The 19,397-nt window shown below is 38.3% G+C and overlaps 1 protein-coding gene across 1 annotated transcript in view; it reads left to right on the forward strand.

Moving 5' to 3' along the window:
- The first annotated feature begins 18,753 nt into the window (after positions 1-18,753).
- LOC311287956 (globoside alpha-1,3-N-acetylgalactosaminyltransferase 1-like) overlaps positions 18,754-19,397 on the forward strand; it is a 59,160-nt gene continuing 58,516 nt past the window's right edge. The window contains exon 1 of the mRNA XM_084405083.1: positions 18,754-18,864. Within this exon, the coding sequence (XP_084261209.1) occupies positions 18,803-18,864 (62 nt within the window). The 5' untranslated portion in view covers positions 18,754-18,802. The remainder of the gene's footprint in view (positions 18,865-19,397) is intronic.

Raw genomic sequence — 19,397 nt, forward strand, 5'->3', positions numbered from 1 at the left:
CATCCTCTCTGTCTCGCCTTCTTCGTGGTGCTGGTGCTGATGCTGGTGCTGGTGCTGGTGCTGGTGCTGCTCCTGGCTCTTCCTCTTCTTGGTCACACACTGCTGAACTCGGCTCTGGCGTGTCCTCAGGGATTGAGGCAATGAGGACAGGGGGTTGGTGCAATGCCTCTGTCCCAACACCTCATCCATGAGGACAAACCAGGGCCAAGTTTCAGCAGTGGGTTTCCCACTCACACCCTCACCCGTCCCAGGACACTTGCAATCCTAAGGCAGAGCAAATTAACCATAGCTTGTTAACAACAACAGCACAATACATTTCAGCAAAGATGTGATCTCAACTTTGTTACTTTGTATTTTAAAAATCATATTCATATTCAGAAATCATATTTATGAATACTCAAATTTGGTTAAAACCTTTGTAGACATAGCTTGCATGACAGCACTACAAAAACAAAAACGCCTTATCTACTGCTTTTCTTATTGTTGTGGGCTTTATAGGGTGAATGATATTTCTTATTTACACAAGTTAGACTAGTGCAAATATTACAATAAAATTTAATTTAATTTATTTAGTTTATTTATTTTTTTAATTCCAATTTAATAAATTGAGCTGTCTGCTCCTTGCTCCCTGAAACAATTATTAAACTAATATTAGCACAAGTTTTGCCTCAGACCACCTGACAAATGAAGCCACGCAATGAGGAGTTAAGATGAAGTTTATAAGAAAGAAAAACTTGTGGCTTTTAACTCAGGTTTCACTAGCTATTTGAGTAAATTAAAACATAATACTTACATTTAAATGTGAATTTGCCGTCCACCACCGAACTCTCGGCCGTCATTTAAAAAAAAAAAAAAAAATGCTGTCGTCACCGGCGCGCGATGACTTATGGGGTAGGATAGTCCGCTAAGTGTCCATTTACGTATCCTTCCTTTCACGGGGAAACGAAGGGTGCATTTGGCGTCGCTTTAGCCTTCGTCGCGCCGCGATGACGCAACCGGCCTTCGAATGCGGCCTTCGGAGGATGCAGAATTGAATTGGGACGTCCTTCGTCGCGCCGCTGTGACGCAATCGGCCTTCAAATACGGCCTTCGGAGGATTCAGCCTTCACATTGGGACACAGCTAGAGACTGTGCTCCAAAAACCGTGTAGCGCGTGCACAGCAGAGAGGGAGAGGGAGCGAGAGAGACCTTGCGTGTGTGTGCTATTGTGCGTGTGTGCCTCATGAAGTGCATGTAAGATAGAGAGCATCTGATTGGCCTGTTTCGGTAAATCAACCAATCAATTGTCAGTGTGGGCGGGCTTTTATCTCTTCTTCCGAACCGAATTAATCAGTTCAGTGTATCTAGACACAGGAGTGCCATGGCAGAGGGAGAGTGCCCCAAAAAATTAAAGTATAAGACACATTTTACGCCAGACTACACAAAAGTGTACCCCTGTCTTATAAGAGTAAAACATAATGCATGCAAGACTGTCTTCGGGATACCTCCCTTAAATGAACTTTTGCAGGTTGGGATGTCTGAAGACACCAAACAACATTGTTTTGAAAATATAAAGGCAACTTAGACCATTGTAAAGCACACGCAAACATAACGTAAATCTGTTGACTCTTTGTATAAAACTCAAACAAAATAGTCCAAATAGAGAAAGTCCAAGAGTAGTAAGTCCATGCAAGCAAAATATAAATAACAAAAATAATACTCAACAGTCCCGTCTCAGTCCTTTTCTGCTTTGAGGTATGTAGGCAATTTAAAGTCCTGATGAAAAAACAATGTCCCCAAAAAGAGAAAAAAGTATAAATCCACTGGTTCAAGGCCCCACAAAAACAGGTTATCCTCCAGCTGGAAAAAAGTCCCCAGAGTAAAGTCCACCACATATATCCCAGACCAGGGCTGGGTTTCCCGAAACCTTCTTAACGCTACGTCGTTCTTAAGTTACACCTTAAGCTGTACCTTATCGTTAATACGTGTTTCCCGAAACGTTCTTAGTTAAGTATACCTTCTGTAAGTCATACGTTCGGAAGGTTGGTCTGGACCACTCTTAGCTTTACCTTATCACTGTTGCAGGTCTATACGAATATAACTCTGAAGTTTTAATACACCCAGACAGTGTTCAATTAGGCTAATTCAAGTGTTTTCATGCAAAGAATAAAATTGTCATTACACTGATTGTTAATAGAATTTTAATTATATTATTATATATAATAAAATGTTATACATTTATTTTAATTAAAGAGCGCTTTTAAATGCCAGTGAAAGCATAGGCTACTGTCAGTTAAGTCCTATTCGGACGCTAATATTGTTTCTCATGGGCTCGTACAGTAAGTCGGTTATTTTAGCGCCGTCCAATCCATAATATCAGTGTTTTTTCTCACCCAACCCGCGTAAAAATCCCTGGCCAAATTAGTACCTACTGTTTTTTGACAAACAGGTCGTGTGGTAATTTAATTGCCGTCTGAATCCACATCTCCGAGTTTACAAGAAGAGATTCAAAATCCACTGTTTAAATCCTTTTTGATCACTGCCGAGCACCGTACGTATGACGTACACTTTTATTACTGAAATGCTGTAAAGTATTTACAAGAACAATATTTCATCACAGCTCCATCTCAGCGAACAAAAATAGGAAAGAGAAGAAAGCACATAAATAATTGAAATGGTTATTATGACAGCAATATATGATACAATTTTAAAATATGTAGGCAAGGCTATTATAGGCTATTTTAGTTTGGGTTATTTTTTATAATATCCCATGAGTCCTAATAAATGCAATTTCAACTATTTATGAAGTGCTTATTTTATAAAGAACACCGCTTTCTCACATAAACAGCCCCTGCACGAGAGAATAATTGATTCTCGAGCCATCGATATCAACCAATTCCGCGCCATCGCCACGGACAGCACCGGGTAATGTCGCACGTAAGAAGGTATATCTTAAGCAGCTTCCTAAGGTATAGATCGGGGAACACACCTAGAAATGGTATACCTTCAGTTAAGTTATACCTTAAGAGTCTTCGTAGCGCGCTAAGAGACAACGTTATCGGGAAACTCAGCCCTGAGCGTGCACATTTGAAATGGCTCGAATGTCTAATACACCATGTCTCTCTTCCCAAAGATCATTTTGGACAATTTACTCTGAGCTAGGTTAGCCAAAAAGCCATGCCACCTCACCAAACACCTTTCAAAATGGCCGCCCCCGTTTTCCTTTCTTCTTCTTTTGGTTTTATGGCAGGTTGCGAACCAACTTTAAAGGTGCATACCGCCACCTACTGTGATGGAGTGTGAAAAGAATTAACTAAATACTCCTATATCCTATTATATAACCCACTATTCTTAATAAATCTCATGATTGCATTTATTTGTTGTCCTGAATTTGGACCATCATTTAATAAGTTGGTTATAGTGAATTCCTGGCACCCTACTGCTTGTAATTCTTCCTTAAGAATCCTCCTTTCTTTATTATGAGCCTTACATTTCTTCAATACATGTTCTACTGTCTCCTCTATTAAACAGACATCACATAAACCTGTGTTATGCTTCCCTATAATGTCTAAAGTATGATTTAGATTTGAATGTCCTGTTCTTAAATGTGTGAAAATAACTTGCTCTCTTCTACTTAAGCTGTGAATTATATTGCCTCTCTTTATGTTTTTTTGGACCTTGTAATAGTGCCGACCTGTATGAAACGAGTCCCAAACTGTCTGCCATTTCTTATTGCACGCTTCTAAAATAAAATGCTTTCCTTCTGATCTACTGAGTGAAATGTTTATATTTGGTTCTTTCATTTTTAATGATTCTTTGGCTATTTTGTCTGCTTCCTCATTACCTTGAATTCCCACGTGTGCTGGAACCCACATAAATCGAATTATAATTCCCACCTGTTGTAAACTGTATAACCTGATCATGATTTCTGTTAAAATGTCTGTTCTATTTGTTTCCAATGATTGTAAACTCCCAAGAACTGCCATTGAATCAGAGCATATTATTACTTTATCCTTCCAGCCTTCCTCACCTTAAACTCTGGAACATAGAATGCAGTCCCTGTCCTTCCAGTCTCTATACTCTTCGAACCATCTGTATATATTTGAAGAAATGAGTAGTGTGAGTTTTTTATATACTCATTAACATATTTGTTTATATTAACAACTTCATCCATTTCCGTTCTGTTCTCGTGTAATTTTATGTCAATTTCAGGTTGAGCTAGTATCCAAGGTGGATTTGGGGATATTACTACTATTGGTGCAAATGATTTGGAGTCTAGACCATCTTCATTAACCCACCCCTTTATTTTCCATGCAAAGCCTTTACCTGTTGCATTTAAAATTTCCCAGCAATCATGCAAACAAAAAAGCATAGGCAAATGTTCAAAATCAATATACATGCCGAAAAAATAAATAAACGATAAACATTTTGGCATGGCATATATATATATACAGTGCGATGCATAAGTTTAGACACCCATGCTAAAGTTGACTAAAAAGAGGAATAAAAAAATCATCTTTTGGAAATTGAACTTAATGCCTTAATTAAAAAAATTAGGAAAAATCCAACCTTTAAGGACACCAATTTTCTTTGTGAATGAATAATGTATCGTAAATAAATAAATGTTCTTCCTTAAAATACAGGGTGCATAAGTCTGGACACCCCTATGTTAAATTCCCATAGAGGCAGGCAGATTTTTATTTTTAAAGGCCAGTTACTTCATGGATCCAGGATACTATGCATCCTGATAAAGTTCCCTTGGCCTTTGGAATTAAAATAGCCCCATATTATCACATAGCCTTCACCATACCTAGAGATTGGCATGGTTTTATTTCAGTTAGCCTAATAGCTGGTTTGATTTGCATTGAGAGATGATCTTATGGAAAGTACCCCATGCCAATCTCTAGGTATGGTGAAGGCTATGTGATGATATGGGGCTATTTTAATTCCAAAGGCCAAGGGAACTTTATCAGGATGCATAGTATCCTGGATCCATGAAGTAACTGGCCTTTAAAAATAAAAATCTGCCTGCCTCTATGGGAATTTAACATAGGGGTGTCCAGACTTATGCACCCTGTATTTTAAGGAAGAACATTTATTTATTTACAATACATTATTCATTCACAAAGAAAATTGGTGTCCTTAAAGGTTGGATTTTTCCTAATGTTTTTAATTAAGGCATTAAGTTCAATTTCCAAAAGATGATTTTTTATTCCTCTTTTTAGTCAACTTTAGCATAGGTGTCTAAACTTATGCATATCACTGTATATATATATATATATATATATATATATATATATATATATATATATATATATATATATATATATACAATATGTTTTGTTTTTAGTTTTTTACTTAAGTGAGCATCTTGCAGGGCTTTACTGTAGCAGTGTCACAGTACCACTTGGTGTAAAAAGTTTGAGAACCACTGTGTTAGATCAAATAATTAAAGTACTGTCTTTATGTTCTTTCTACATTAATTTGGAGATTAAATGTGAAATTATTACAATATAAAAATATATTAAAAACTTTAATGTTAAATGTGATTAATCGCGATTAATCACAGAAATAATGTGGAATTAATTAGTTCATTATTTTAATCGATTGACAACACTAATAAAAAGATAAACAAACATTTAAAAACATACAGGGTGGGGTTTTTTTTGATAATTTTTGATAGTTTTTTATGGTTTTCATTTGATAGTTAAAAGATTAAAACAATTTGACAACATGAGGTATCATGTCACTCTCTTTTTACATCAGTGCAAAACTTGGGCTTGTGTTTTAAACCTATACCACTCCTTTACATATGCAAAAAAAAAAAAAAAAAACCTGTCATAACTTTGTAACCCAGCACCAAGCCTCTTTAATGATCACTCTCTTGCTTGCTTTATCTGTGGGACACTCAGTTCTTCGAATTAATAAGGACACAAAACCTAATAGCCTACAGGAATAATGAAACTCCTTCAAAATGTTAAAACATTTCTTCTCATGTTGGCTGGCCTCGCAATAACTGGGTACGTAGTTACTTCTTTGTCATTTGTAGCTGGCTTACTGTTACCTTTAGTGTTCGTAAATTAATAAACTACAACATATCAGTAATTAAACTATTTAGGAGTTTAAGTGTCATTTTAATTTAGAAAAAAAAAAAAAAAAAACCTGTTCTAATTAACAGCAGTCTTTGTGGACTAAACTGTGGAAATCATCAGTTTTCATATTTTAAAATGCATAAAAATATTTAAAATAATTACAAACTATTATACTTTGCTTTGCTGATATACACAAAAAGGACCATCTGGCCATAATTGTATTAGCTTTTTGACACACTGCATGTACACAAAGGTCAAGTCCTGGTTGAAATCTGCAGAACCAGTATTACAGTTTATTTTTTTATTTTTTTTATCCACCCAGAATTACAATATTGTTTACATGCCATTGGGCTGCTTGAAATCCACAGGCTGCATTTTGGTTCTTTTTACCAACTCGTCAACTGATTCAGACCAGAACAATCAGTGTGGTGTGAAAAGGAAACAAAAAGGCTGAAAAATGCTACAATGTATACTTTTTTGCCCTTGGTCCGGACCAAATGAACCGAACTACAGATGTGAAAACACCCTAAATTATCATTACATATTTCCCTTTAAAAATAAATATTTATCATTAAAATAATCATACAAATTTTTTTTTAATCAACTTAATGGTCTATTTTTCTCAGTGTCTTAAGCATGTATTATTTTTTTTTTCTCTTAAACAAAATTAAGATGTTAGAGAGAACGTTATGGATTGAAAGCTGCAGTTACCATTCGTTTTAATTTGCTTGGTTCTTTTTTCCATACAGTTAAAGAGTGGTGACTGTGGTTGCTTTGTCTAACATCTCTTTTTGTGATTTTATGTTGAGTAGCACGGCTTTGAGTCTTCTTGTGTAAAATTCAGCATGAATGGAAATTGCAAATGTATTCATATCCATATGGCTTTTTGAAAGAGAATAAAATGTATGGGGCTAACCTAAAACAATGCAGAAAGTTGTGTGTGATGGGTAGGTTTAGGGGTAGGGTTAGTGTAAGAGGGTAGAATATGCAGTTTGTACAGTATAAAAATCATTACGCCTATGGAAATTCCCCACAAAAAGCGAAACTGAGTGTTTATGTTGTGTGTGTGTTACCATTTTCACACAGATGCTAACGTACTGGGATTTAGTACAGCAAATGACTTGGATGTGAATGTTGTATGACAAGGTACACCTGCCCCATCAGATGTTTCACATACACCAGGACACATCTTGAGTGCAGTAGATAAAGTTACTACATTTCTATGAACTATGCCCCATTATTAGACAGTGACAAAGTTCTGAAAGAACGAATTGATCACTTTAAAATGAAAATTGGCCCATGATTTACTCACCCTCAAGCCATCCCAGGTGTTTATGACTTATTGTTGTCAAAAGTACAAAAAATGTGAGGCTTTGAGCGCTGTTGAGCGGAATCGTAAACATCTCTGCTTGCCCATTGTGCTCACGCGCTCATCAAATATGTCTGTCATTGGCTACAATGGTCAGCGCTTCAAAAACATGTTGTAAATATACATCAATGATGCTCTTCATCGAGTGCTTACACAGATACACACGGGAGCGTTTAAAAGCAGGCGTCTATCGGCAGACTGGTCCGCCGATAGACGGCTGATTGTGCTTTCAAAAGCTCCCGCTCCCGTTTTAAAAAAAACTTTCAAACAGTTCCTGTGCTTTTAAACGCTCCCATGCGTTGATCAATAGGCGCGTTTCCATTACAGGTGTGCGCAAAACTTTTGCGATTTTTTTCTAAATGTCGACAAAAAACTATTGCGAAATGACGGCGTTTCCATTAACCGATGTTATGTGAATAACTCACTAATAATTTTTTTCCTCTCGCGATAAGTAAAGTCATTCCAAAAACCATGGCAACGGACATTGGTAGGTTTATGTAGCCTACTAATCCCAGCCACTGCACTAGCCATTATTATTAATCGAAGGAGATGTATGTGTGTTATCCAAGCATTAATGGTAAGAAACAACCCTTATACTTGTGAGCAGCACATAGGCCTATGAGGTGTTTCTGGGTGTTTCTCCCTCATTTCTGCTTCGAGGTCTTGATTGTGGCATTTATTTGAGGATTAGAATCCATTATTTTGTCTTATATGAATTTAATAAAGAACTCTGTCTCGTATTCTGTCCAAACACATCGCGTCATCTAGGCTACGTCAGGTGACCTATAAATGCGCAAAAACTGTTTCCATTGCAGTTTTGCGAAATATTTACTTTTCGAATTGCCTGAAAAACCACCTCAATGGGAGTTTTTGTGAAAATTACGTGTTTCCATTAAGCGTATTTTCAATTCGCAATTTCAATTTGCGCAATTTGAAGGGTAATGGAAATGCGGCTATTGTAGCCAATCACAGACATATCTGATGTGCGTGGGAACACAATGGCCAATCAGAGGTGTTTACGATTCCGCTCAACAGTGCTCAAAGCGTCACATTTTTTAAATTTCAGTTCCGACTTGGTACCGAAGTCGGTACTTTTGACAACACTAATATGGCTTTCTTCTTTCAGACGAATACAATCAGAGTTATATTAATAAACACCCTGACACTTCCGAGCTTTATAATGGCAGTGGATTGCAAAAAAGATTGAAGCTCAAAAAAGTTAATCCATCCATTATAAAAGAACTCCACACGGCTCCAGGAGGTTAGTAAAGGCCTTCTGAAGGAAAGCGATGAGTTTGTGTAAGAAAAATATTAATTTCTTCATGACGTAAAGTTTTTATTTCGTCATGACGTAACATGAAGGCATACACGGAAGCTGCAAAGGGACGCCGACACACAACAGAGTTAGCTTCTGCGATGAAGCAAGTCACTCCCAGGCAGAGGAAGGCGTGGCAGAGGGACGCAGTGTCTCGTTCCCTTCTCGGAACAAGGATTACAGTCGTAACCCGAGACGTTCCCTTTCGAGGGAACGAGTACCCACTATGCCACAACGAGCCCTGCCTGTCCCAGTGTGAAGCTGTGCACAGGCACACTTAGGACAAGAGCACTAGAGTGCCTGGCGTAGAAGGAATGTCCAGGCTATAGAATCTGATGAAAGTATGAGGGGTAGCCCATCCTGCTGCATCGCACACTTCTTGGATCTGGCCCCTGAAAGGAGGGCTCTAGAGGACACCATGCCTCTGGTTGAATGAGCCCTCACGGCCAACGGTGAAGGCAAGCTGCGCACCTGATAGGCCATAGAGATAGTCTGAATGACCCAGTTACTGATGGCCTGTTTGGATGAGGGAAGCCCCTTCTTGGGTGGTCGAAGCACACCAGCAACTGGTCTGACTTCCGCCATGAAGAAGACCTCTGGACATAAATCTTGAGAGCTCCGACAGGGCAGAGAAAATTAAGTCTTTCTTCATCCGCCGTCACGTGAGGTGGAGGATGAAAAGCCTGCAGAACCATAGGCCGTGTCACATTAAATGGCACTTTAGGCACATAGCCTGGCCTGGGATGCAAGATAGCCTTAATGTCACCTGGAGCAAACTCCAGGCACTCATGAGATATAAAGAGTACCTGAAGGTCTCCTACTCTCCTCAGAGAAGTAATGGCTAATAAAAAAGCTACCTTGATGGAAGGTTCTTGGCTTCAGCTGACTCCAGAGGTTCAAATGGGGCCTCGACCAGTTCTTTATTCTGCCAGGTCCCATGTGGGAACTCTGGTACGAGCCGCAGGTCTCATCCTCCAAGCCTCACAGAGGAAACGTACAACCAGCTGATGTCTCCCCGCAATGGCAGCCACGTACACCTTGAGTGTGGACGGGGTAAGACCAGCTGAGAGGCGATATTGGAGGAGCTCCAGCACTGAAGCCAACCGGGCAGTTAACTGGGTCCACCTCATGCTCTCTACACCAACTGGAAACACATTCCACTTTAGGCCGTACAATCTCCTCGTGGAAGGAGCTCTGGAACTGAGTATGGTCTCAACCACTCCAGCTGACAGGCCAGCCTCTAGGTACTTAGCCCCCTCAGGGGCCAGGCCCAAAGTTTCCACAGGTCTAGTTGAGGGTGAATATTGAGCCCCCGGCCTGTGGAAGCAGGTCCCTCCTCAGAGGATTGCTATTATTTCTGAAAACCATACCTAGGCCGGCCAGTACGGGGTAACTAGAAGTAAGCTGATCCCGTCTCGACGGACCCTCTCCAGAACTCCCGGGATCAGAGCAATCAGGGGAAAAGCATACAGGCGTAGTCTCGGCCACGTCTGTACCATGGCATCCAAACCCGATGGGGCTGGAGGAATGAGAGAAAACCACAGTGGACAGTGGGACGTCCCTCGAGACGTGAACAAATCCACTTCCACTGGGCCGAACCTCTCGCATATCGACTTCACCACCTCGGTGTGAAGTCTCCATTCCCCGGGCCTCAGCCCCTGCCTCAACAGAATGTCTGCTCTCTGATTCTGGTCCCCTGGGACGTGCATTGTTCTGAGAGATAACAGTTTCCCCTGGGACCACGGGAGGATCTGATGTGCCGATCTGGATAGTGGGTGCAATCTCAGAACCCCCTGATGAATCAAGTAGGAGATCACCGACACATTGTCTGCGTGGTGACCCCTGAGGTCTGGGAGGAAGCTCCTCAGAGCCCTGCCATCCATGACTGCACCCCAGCCCGTGAGGAACGCATCTGTCGAAGCGGCTTTCTGGCGACATGACGCTCCCAGCACGGGGCCTTGAGACAGAAACCAAGCTTTTTTCCGACATAGATAGGGATCGAAGGCATCTGCGCGTAACCCTGATCATGCGGAATGGGTTGGGGAATCATGCATCCCGCATCATGCGGAATCATTCCCTCGGGGAAAACCCCTTGGTTTTTAACCACCACTGCAGGGCCTTCATGTGCAGCAGGCCGAATGGAATGATGTTGGACGCTGCTGCCATGAGCCCTAACACTCTCTGAAAATGTTTTACAGTGATGGCTTGGCCTAGCTTTATACTGGTCACCATGGCCAGGATGGACTCGATCCGTGCAGGAGACAATTGTGCCCGCATTCTGACCGAGTCCCACACCACTCCCAGGAACGTGGTTCTCTGGGCTGGTGCCAACACGCTTTTTTTCATGTTGAGTCTCAACCCCAGGCTCTGGATGTGGCCAAGGACGACATCTCAATGCCGAACTGCCAGCTCTTGTGACTGGGCCATAATAAGCCAATCGTCTATATAATTTAGCACCCTGATACCCTGAAGCTTCAGCGGAGCTAGAGCTGCATCCATGCATTTGGTAAACGTGCGAGGGGAGAGAGCTAGGCCGAACGGAAGAACCCAATATTGGAACGCTTCGCCCCCGAAAGCGAACCTCAGGAACTTCCGGTAACCCTTTCTTTTACAGTCCCCTAATTACTAGGTATTTACCTGGTAAATATATGGTAAGTTATAGTTGGTTATTGGTAATTACCACAGGTAACAAGTATGTAAATGCAGAGAAACTACAAACTAATTACTAGGTATTTACCTGGTAAATATATGGTAAGTTTTAGTTGGTTATTGGTAATTACCACAGGTAACAAGTATGTAAATGCAGAGAAACTACTAAGTATTTACCTGGTAAGCATATGGTAAATTATAGTATTTTAGTGTGTAATTACTTAAGGTGATTAGTATGCAATTACAGAGAAACTACCAGGGAAAAAAAACACCACTGTTAAATATCAACTCAACAAAGTACTGTGTACTTGTTACCTGTTTAGGTTGGTAATAACTCCGATTTAATTGTGTACTTCCTCAGAATGTAGGCAGACTATTTTTAGAAACACCTGCAGTATTACCCATCAATTCAAGTTAGGTTTGTAGTTATCCTAGGGTTATGTTGGTAACAGTCCATGTTTATTTATTACTATCTTGAAATTAAGACGTAGTTTCCAATAAATTACCGTGTCTTACATAGTTGTTGTTCATTGCTACACCCATTTATAGAGGGTTTGTCAAATAATTTACCTTACACTTACCTGGTAACTACCCCGCAGGAACAGTTTTCCCTAATGTCATGGCACATCTTAAATACTGGGTATGTTCTTGCAGATGTTTTTACAATTTACTCAGTAAGTAAAGTGTAACTGTACTGTAAAATGAAGCCTTGTTTATTTCCATGGTATTACCGGAATTGTACCATATAACTTGATCATTCCCTTTTCCATATAGTCACAATTTTTACCTCATATGTCCTGCAACGTTACTAAGGAAAACATGACAATTTACTCAGTAAGTAAAGTGTAACTGTACTGTAAAATGAAGCCTTGTTTATTTCCATGGTATTACCGGAATTGTACCATATAACTTGATCATTCCCTTTTCCATATAGTCACAATTTTTTACCTCATATGTCCTGCAACGTTACCAAGGAAAACATGACAATTTACTCAGTAAGTAAAGTGAAACTGTACTGTAAAAGGAAGCCTTGTTTATTTCCATGGTATTACCAGACTCTTACCACATCCTTTGCTACTGCTTAAACATTTTTGAAATCACAAACTTTTACCGTGTGTTCTGCAACTTAACTAAAACATTCCAGCCTGGTCTCATTGTTAATACGTAGTATTAACACTTAATTTTCAAAGATAGAAAACTACATAGGCTACAGTTATGAAGAAAAACAACATACGTGTAATCACAATAATTTATTTATTGTGAAAATGTCAAAACCGGTACCAAAAGTCGTTCACATGACGATGTGTTGCAGTCACAGGACTCTATTTCAGTATATAATAGTTTTGAATGAGGTACAGAGCAGAATTTAAGTTATTAATCCATGAAAATGTTAATCCGGCTTCGCTCTGTGTGAAGGCGCGCGCGCTTCTCCATTTCAAATATAGTTTACCGACTGAAACACGGCATGTCGCAATCTGTGACGAACATAGACCAACAGGCGAGAGCCAATGAGCGTTTGATATCACTGCCGTAAAACATGTCGTAACGCTTCTTGAGGGTGCAATTTTTGAATTTGAATTCATCATCACGAGCGCGGGTCCGCGGCGGGATTTGACAGTTACAGACTGCGCTGTTGTTAAAGCCTGTGGAATGGAGATGAAGATCACTCACTGGATAAAGGGCTGAATTTGGATCTCTTTCTTGCAAACGTATGGATTCTAAAGATTTGGATTATATCAAGTAGGCTATAATAAAATTGATGTCTTTTGTGAATTTATGTTGGGTTTTGGTGTATTATTGTTCTATTGGAGAAAACGCATTTTGTGTCTCACTGTAAATAAACTAAATATTAAAATGGTTAAACGATTAAATAAGGTACTTTTAAGGTTTTAAAGTGTATTCTTGTTTAACTGCATGCTAATCCTCCGAAACGAGTTTGCAGCAGAAGGCACGAACAGAGCGAAATGTTATTAGTCTATTTCTTGAGTAAACTGCATAATGCGACTGAAAACGTAATTGATAAGACATTTGAATGCAATAGAGTCAAAACATTAATGCCACGATTTTAATATGCATAAATAAGAATGCGTACAAATATGTAACGTTACGTCGGTATAGTTGTTCATATGTAAATAATTTATGTTTTTGTGCTGTTATGCAAACATTTTACGTTTTAGTGCTGTAAATACTATACGTTTCTGTGTGTATAAAACGTAAGTAAATGTACGTATGGTAGAATTACACTTTACGTAAAAATACACACGTATTCTCATGAGATCACGTTGAACATTCTCAGTAAGTAAAGTGAAACTGGAACGTTACTGTAAAAGGAAACCTTTTTTTTTTTCCATGGAATTACTGGGATCTTATAATCTGTAATAGGTACAGTTACGTAGCTCTAACAGATTATAGGGTAAGATCCCAGTAATTCCATGGAAATAAAAAGGCTTCCTTTTACAGTACAGTTTCACTTTACTTACTGAGTAAATTGTCATGTTTTCCTTGGTAACGTTGCAGGACATACGAGGTAAAAAATTGTGACTATATGGAAAAGGGGAATGATCAGGTTATATGGTACAATTCTGGTAATACCATGGAAATAAACAAGGCTTCATTTTACAGTACAGTTACACTTTACTTACCAAGTAAATTGTCATGTTTTCCTTGGTAACGTTGCAGGACATACTAGGAAAACAAATAAATAGAAATGTGACTATGGAAAAGGGAATGATATGGTACAATTCCGGTAATACCATGGAAATAAACAAGGCTTCATTTTACAGTACAGTTTCACTTTACTTACTGAGTAAATTGTCATGTTTTCCTTGGTAATGTTGCAGGACATATGAGGTAAAAAAAATTGTGACTATATGGAAAAGGGGAATGATCAGGTTATATGGTACAATTCTGGTAATACCATGGAAATAAACAAGGCTTCATTTTACAGTACAGTTACACTTTACTTACCAAGTAAATTGTCATGTTTTCCTTGGTAACGTTGCAGGACATACTAGGAAAACAAATAAATAGAAATGTGACTATGGAAAAGGGAATGATATGGTACAATTCCGGTAATACCATGGAAATAAACAAGGCTTCATTTTACAGTACAGTTACACTTTACTTACCAAGTAAATTGTCATGTTTTCCTTGGTAACGTTGCAGGACATACTAGGAAAACAAATAAATAAAAATGTGACTATGGAAAAGGGAATGATATGGTACAATTCCGGTAATACCATGGAAATAAACAAGGCTTCATTTTACAGTACAGTTGCACTTTACTTACTGAGTAAATTGTAAAAACATTTGCAAGAACATACCCAGTATTTAAGATGTGCCATGACATTAGGGAAAACTGTTCCTGCGGGGTAGTTACCAGGTAAGTGTAAGGTAAATTATTTGACAAACCCTCTATAAATGGGTGTAGCAATGAACAACAACTATGTAAGACAAGGTAATTTATTGGAAACTACGTCTTAATTTCAAGATAGTAATAAATAAACATGGACTGTTACCAACATAACCCTAGGATAACTACAAACCTAACTTGAATTGATGGGTAATACTGCAGGTGTTTCTAAAAATAGTCTGCCTACATTCTGAGGAAGTACACAATTAAATCGGAGTTATTACCAACCTAAACAGGTAACAAGTACACAGTACTTTGTTGAGTTGATATTTAACAGTGGTGTTTTTTTCCCTGGTAGTTTCTCTGTAATTGCATACTAATCACCTTAAGTAATTACACACTAAAATACTATAATTTACCATATGCTTACCAGGTAAATACTTAGTAGTTAGTTTGTAGTTTCTCTGCATTTACATACTTGTTACCTGTGGTAATTACCAATAACCAACTATAACTTACCATATATTTACCAGGTAAATACCTAGTAATTAGTTTGTAGTTTCTCTGCATTTACATACTTGTTACCTGTGGTAATTACCAATAACCAACTATAACTTACCATATATTTACCAGGTAAATACCTAGTAATTAGGGGACTGTAAAAGAAAGGGTAGTTCAAATTACAATCCGGCCTCTAGTTCATAAACGCCAGAGGAGAACTGGCCCCCGACTGAGCCTGGGTTCTCCCAAGGTTTTTTTTTTTCCATTGGGTCACCTGATGGAGTTTTAGGACACCATTAGGTCATTTGATGGAGTTTTTCGGTTCCTTGCCACTGTTGCCTTTGGCTTGCTCAGTTGGGGATATTCTGGGGATATTTAATCTGATTTTATCAATCAATAAATTCCACTAGAAACAAACATTGTTGTATTATTTTAATTTAATACTGTGAAGCTGCTTTGATACAATCTGTATTGTGAAAAGCGCTATACAAATATACTTGACTTGACTTGACTTGAAGCAATGGACTGCGAGGTCTCAGTGGTTCAGGAAGCCTCATTTTGCCATCACTAAGGATGGCTGACGCGAAACAGTCGTTCCGAAGCTTTGCGAGATCCCGAAGCGCAGATGTTTCGAAACACTGATCCGAAGCGTGATTCAAAACACCTATGTCACGTGACAATGGCCAAACGAAGCCTCGAAGTGTTTCACTAAGTGTTTCATCAGGTGTGGTCCGCCGAATCAGCGTTTGATTGACACGGTCGGGAACAGACCACACAGTCGCACATCTGTATAAAAGTGAAAGTGAAAGTGAAAGTGAAAGTGACACGTGACGGCCAAGTATGGTAACCCATACTTGGAATTTGACCTCTGCATTTAACCCATCCAAGTTAATGCACACACATTAGGAGCAGAGTAGTGAGTAGTTAACACACACACACTGCAAACGTGGATACACACACCCAGAGCAGCGGGCAGCCTTTGTGTGGCGCCCGGGGAGCGATTAGGGGTTAGGTGCCTTGCTCAAGGGCACCTCAGTCATTTCCCACCGGTTCTGGAATCGAACCAGCAACCTTTGGGTTACCAGTCCAACTCCCTAACCACTAGTCCATGACTGCCCCTAAATCAACGCATATTGACCTCGTGGGTTTTTGTGAGAGGAGTTTGATTTTGAGATTGCGGATTTTTGGTGATATAGTGACATAGTGCGATTTGATTAGTTATAGGCTATTTAGGCTTGCATTTAAATTTAACTGGAATTTAAATGAAACTGGAAAGAGATAGCAGTAATCTTTCCTCATTTGTATGTCCTAGCTAAAAAAAGTGTCCCTTGTGAGAGGATTTTTTCAAAGGCTGGAGAAATTATCTGTAAAAAAAGAAGTAGTCTAAGTCCTTCCACAGCAGAGAAATTTATATTTTTGAATAAAAATCTCTAAAAAAGTGAGACATTGTGGCTTGATTTCTTTTATTAATATTCATTTTGCAAGACCAAAATAACACTATGCACAGTGAGGAGCCTATAGGTTACAATCTTCACATATTAGAAAATTATAATATTAAAAAAACAACTAATTTTTTTAATGGTTCGTCAAGGTTGTTTCAGATCAACACCTGCAAGTGACCACTAGATGTCACCGTTGAGACGGGTGTCGGATTGATTCAAAGCCTCGAAACAATATGGCACATTTGGTTCAACTGTTTCATTGCTTCACGAGGCCTCGATCTGGCCATCACTAGCCATCACTACCTTTCCAAACAAAACTTGTCTTACTGTAATGATGAGGCAAGGACGAAGCAGAGAGAGAATCCACATGCAAGCTTTAATAAAACAAACAGGAAATCCAGGGCAAACAATGGCACACGGAACTCAGGACAGGAACATGGAACATGGAAACAGCTACAACAGGCAAATACACAGGCAAACAAGTACTAAATACACAGGCAAACAAGCTAAATAAGATAACAAGGGGGCGTGGTTAATCAGAAACACCTGGGGAGACTAATAAACAAGAAAAACTACAAAGGACTACAAAACATGGCACAGGACAGGAAATAACAAAAGTCCAGACAAGACAAGGGGAACACAAGACAGGAATCATGACACTTACAAAATCAATGTATTGTTTTATGTGAATGATTAGACAGGATGATTTTCAGATCATTTTGAAGCAAAAACTCATAGGCGACAACATCAATTAGTCAAAAGTCTTGTGGACACACATTTAGTATGTGTTTTGTGGCCTTATTTCAGAATTTTTTTGTTTTTCAATAACCATGCATACACATTATTCTTTCAAAAATACAAACATGTACATACATGTTGTTCACATATTATGGTATCCCTGTTTGTGCTAAACAGAGTGTAATTACACCTTTGCCATTAATATTTTTATAAGCAACTGAAAAAAGCACAAATGTCAGGGCATGTCAAAACATCTCAAGGACCCCAAAAACACCTTAGACCCCAGAGGGTTAATATGTCATGAGACTATTCTAGACTGTTATATTTTTCATATTGTCTGACCAGCATCTCAAAATTTTCCACTGGTTTCGACACAGAATACATTTTGTTCAAATGTTAGAATGTTAGGCCTAAAGGAGAAGTAAGGTTATATGTTAGAATTATGATTAGTTTAAAATACAGTTTACTATTTTATTTATTAAAAAATCCATCACAAGATGTAAATGAAATGTGTATGTATTTTAAATAAAATATATAAATTGTGCTCAATGTCAGCTTGTCTCAAGATAAGGATTTATTCATGATATGAGTCCACATGCCATGCCATGCCATGCCATGCCATGCATGCAAACAAGAAACTGGTTCTACAAGAAACTGGTTCTAACCACAGGTCAAGGGCAGTCATTCCAGCCACACAACTTTGCGATGCTGTTTGCAAATGTTCGTTAGAAGAACTATGGATTCGGGAAACACAGACTCCTTGAACTATGCTGATAACGACAGAACCAAATATTTTCTGAGGTGGTACTTGGTGTAAAAAGTTTGAGAACGACTGTGTTAGATCAAATATTTAAAATACTGTCTTTATGTTGTTTCTACATTAATTTGGAGATTAAATGTGAAATTATTACAATATAAAATATATATTAAAAACATTAATGTTAGGTGTGATTAATCGCGATTAATCACTGAAATAATGTGTAATTAATTACTTAATTATTTTAATTGATTGACAGCACTAATAAAAAGATAATCAAACATTTAAAAACATACATGGTGTTTTGATAGTTTTTTTATGGTTTTCATTTGATAATTAAAAGATTAAAACATTTTGACAACGTGAGGTATCATGTCACTATCTTTTTACATCAGTGTAAAACTTGGGCTTGTGTTTTAAACCTGTTCAACAGGATTGTTATCAACTGTTAATCTGTTGTGTAAAAGTGTAAAAAAACAAACAACCCGTCATCACTTTGTAACCCAGCATCACGCCTCTTTAATGATCACTCTCTTGCTTGCTTTATCTGTTGGACGTTCAGTTCTTCGAATTAACAAGGACACAAAACCTAATAGCCTACAGGAAAAATGAAACCCCTTCAAAATGTTAATGCATTTCTCCTTGTGTTGGCTGGCCTCGCAATAACTGGGTACGTAGTTACTACTTTGTATTTGTAGCTGGCTTACTGTTACCTTTAGTGTTTGGATCTTAAATGAATAAACTACAACATATCAGTAATTAAACTATTTAGGAGTTTAAGTGTCATTTTAATTTGGACTGATAAAACAAAACAAAAAAACCTGTTCACATGGTAGCTTAATTACACAGTCTAATTAACAGCAGTCTTTGTGGACTAAACTGTGGAAATTATCAGTTTTCATATTTTAAAATACATAAAAATATTTAAAATAATTACAAACTATTATTCTTTGCTTTGTTGATATACACAAAAAGGACCATCTGGCCATAACTGTATTAACTTTTTGACATACTGCATGTACACAAAGGTCAAGTCCTGGTTGAAATCTGCAGACCCAGTATTACAGTTTTTTTTTTTTTGTTTTTTTTTTTTATCTACCCAGAATCACAATATTGTTTACATGCTATTGGGCTGCTTAAAATCCACAGACTGCATTTTGGTTCTTTTTACCAACTCGTCAACTGATTCGGACCAGAACAATC

The sequence above is a fragment of the Rutilus rutilus genome (assembly GCF_951802725.1).
Source record: "Rutilus rutilus genome assembly, chromosome: 3".
NCBI classification, from domain to species: domain Eukaryota; kingdom Metazoa; phylum Chordata; class Actinopteri; order Cypriniformes; family Leuciscidae; genus Rutilus; species Rutilus rutilus.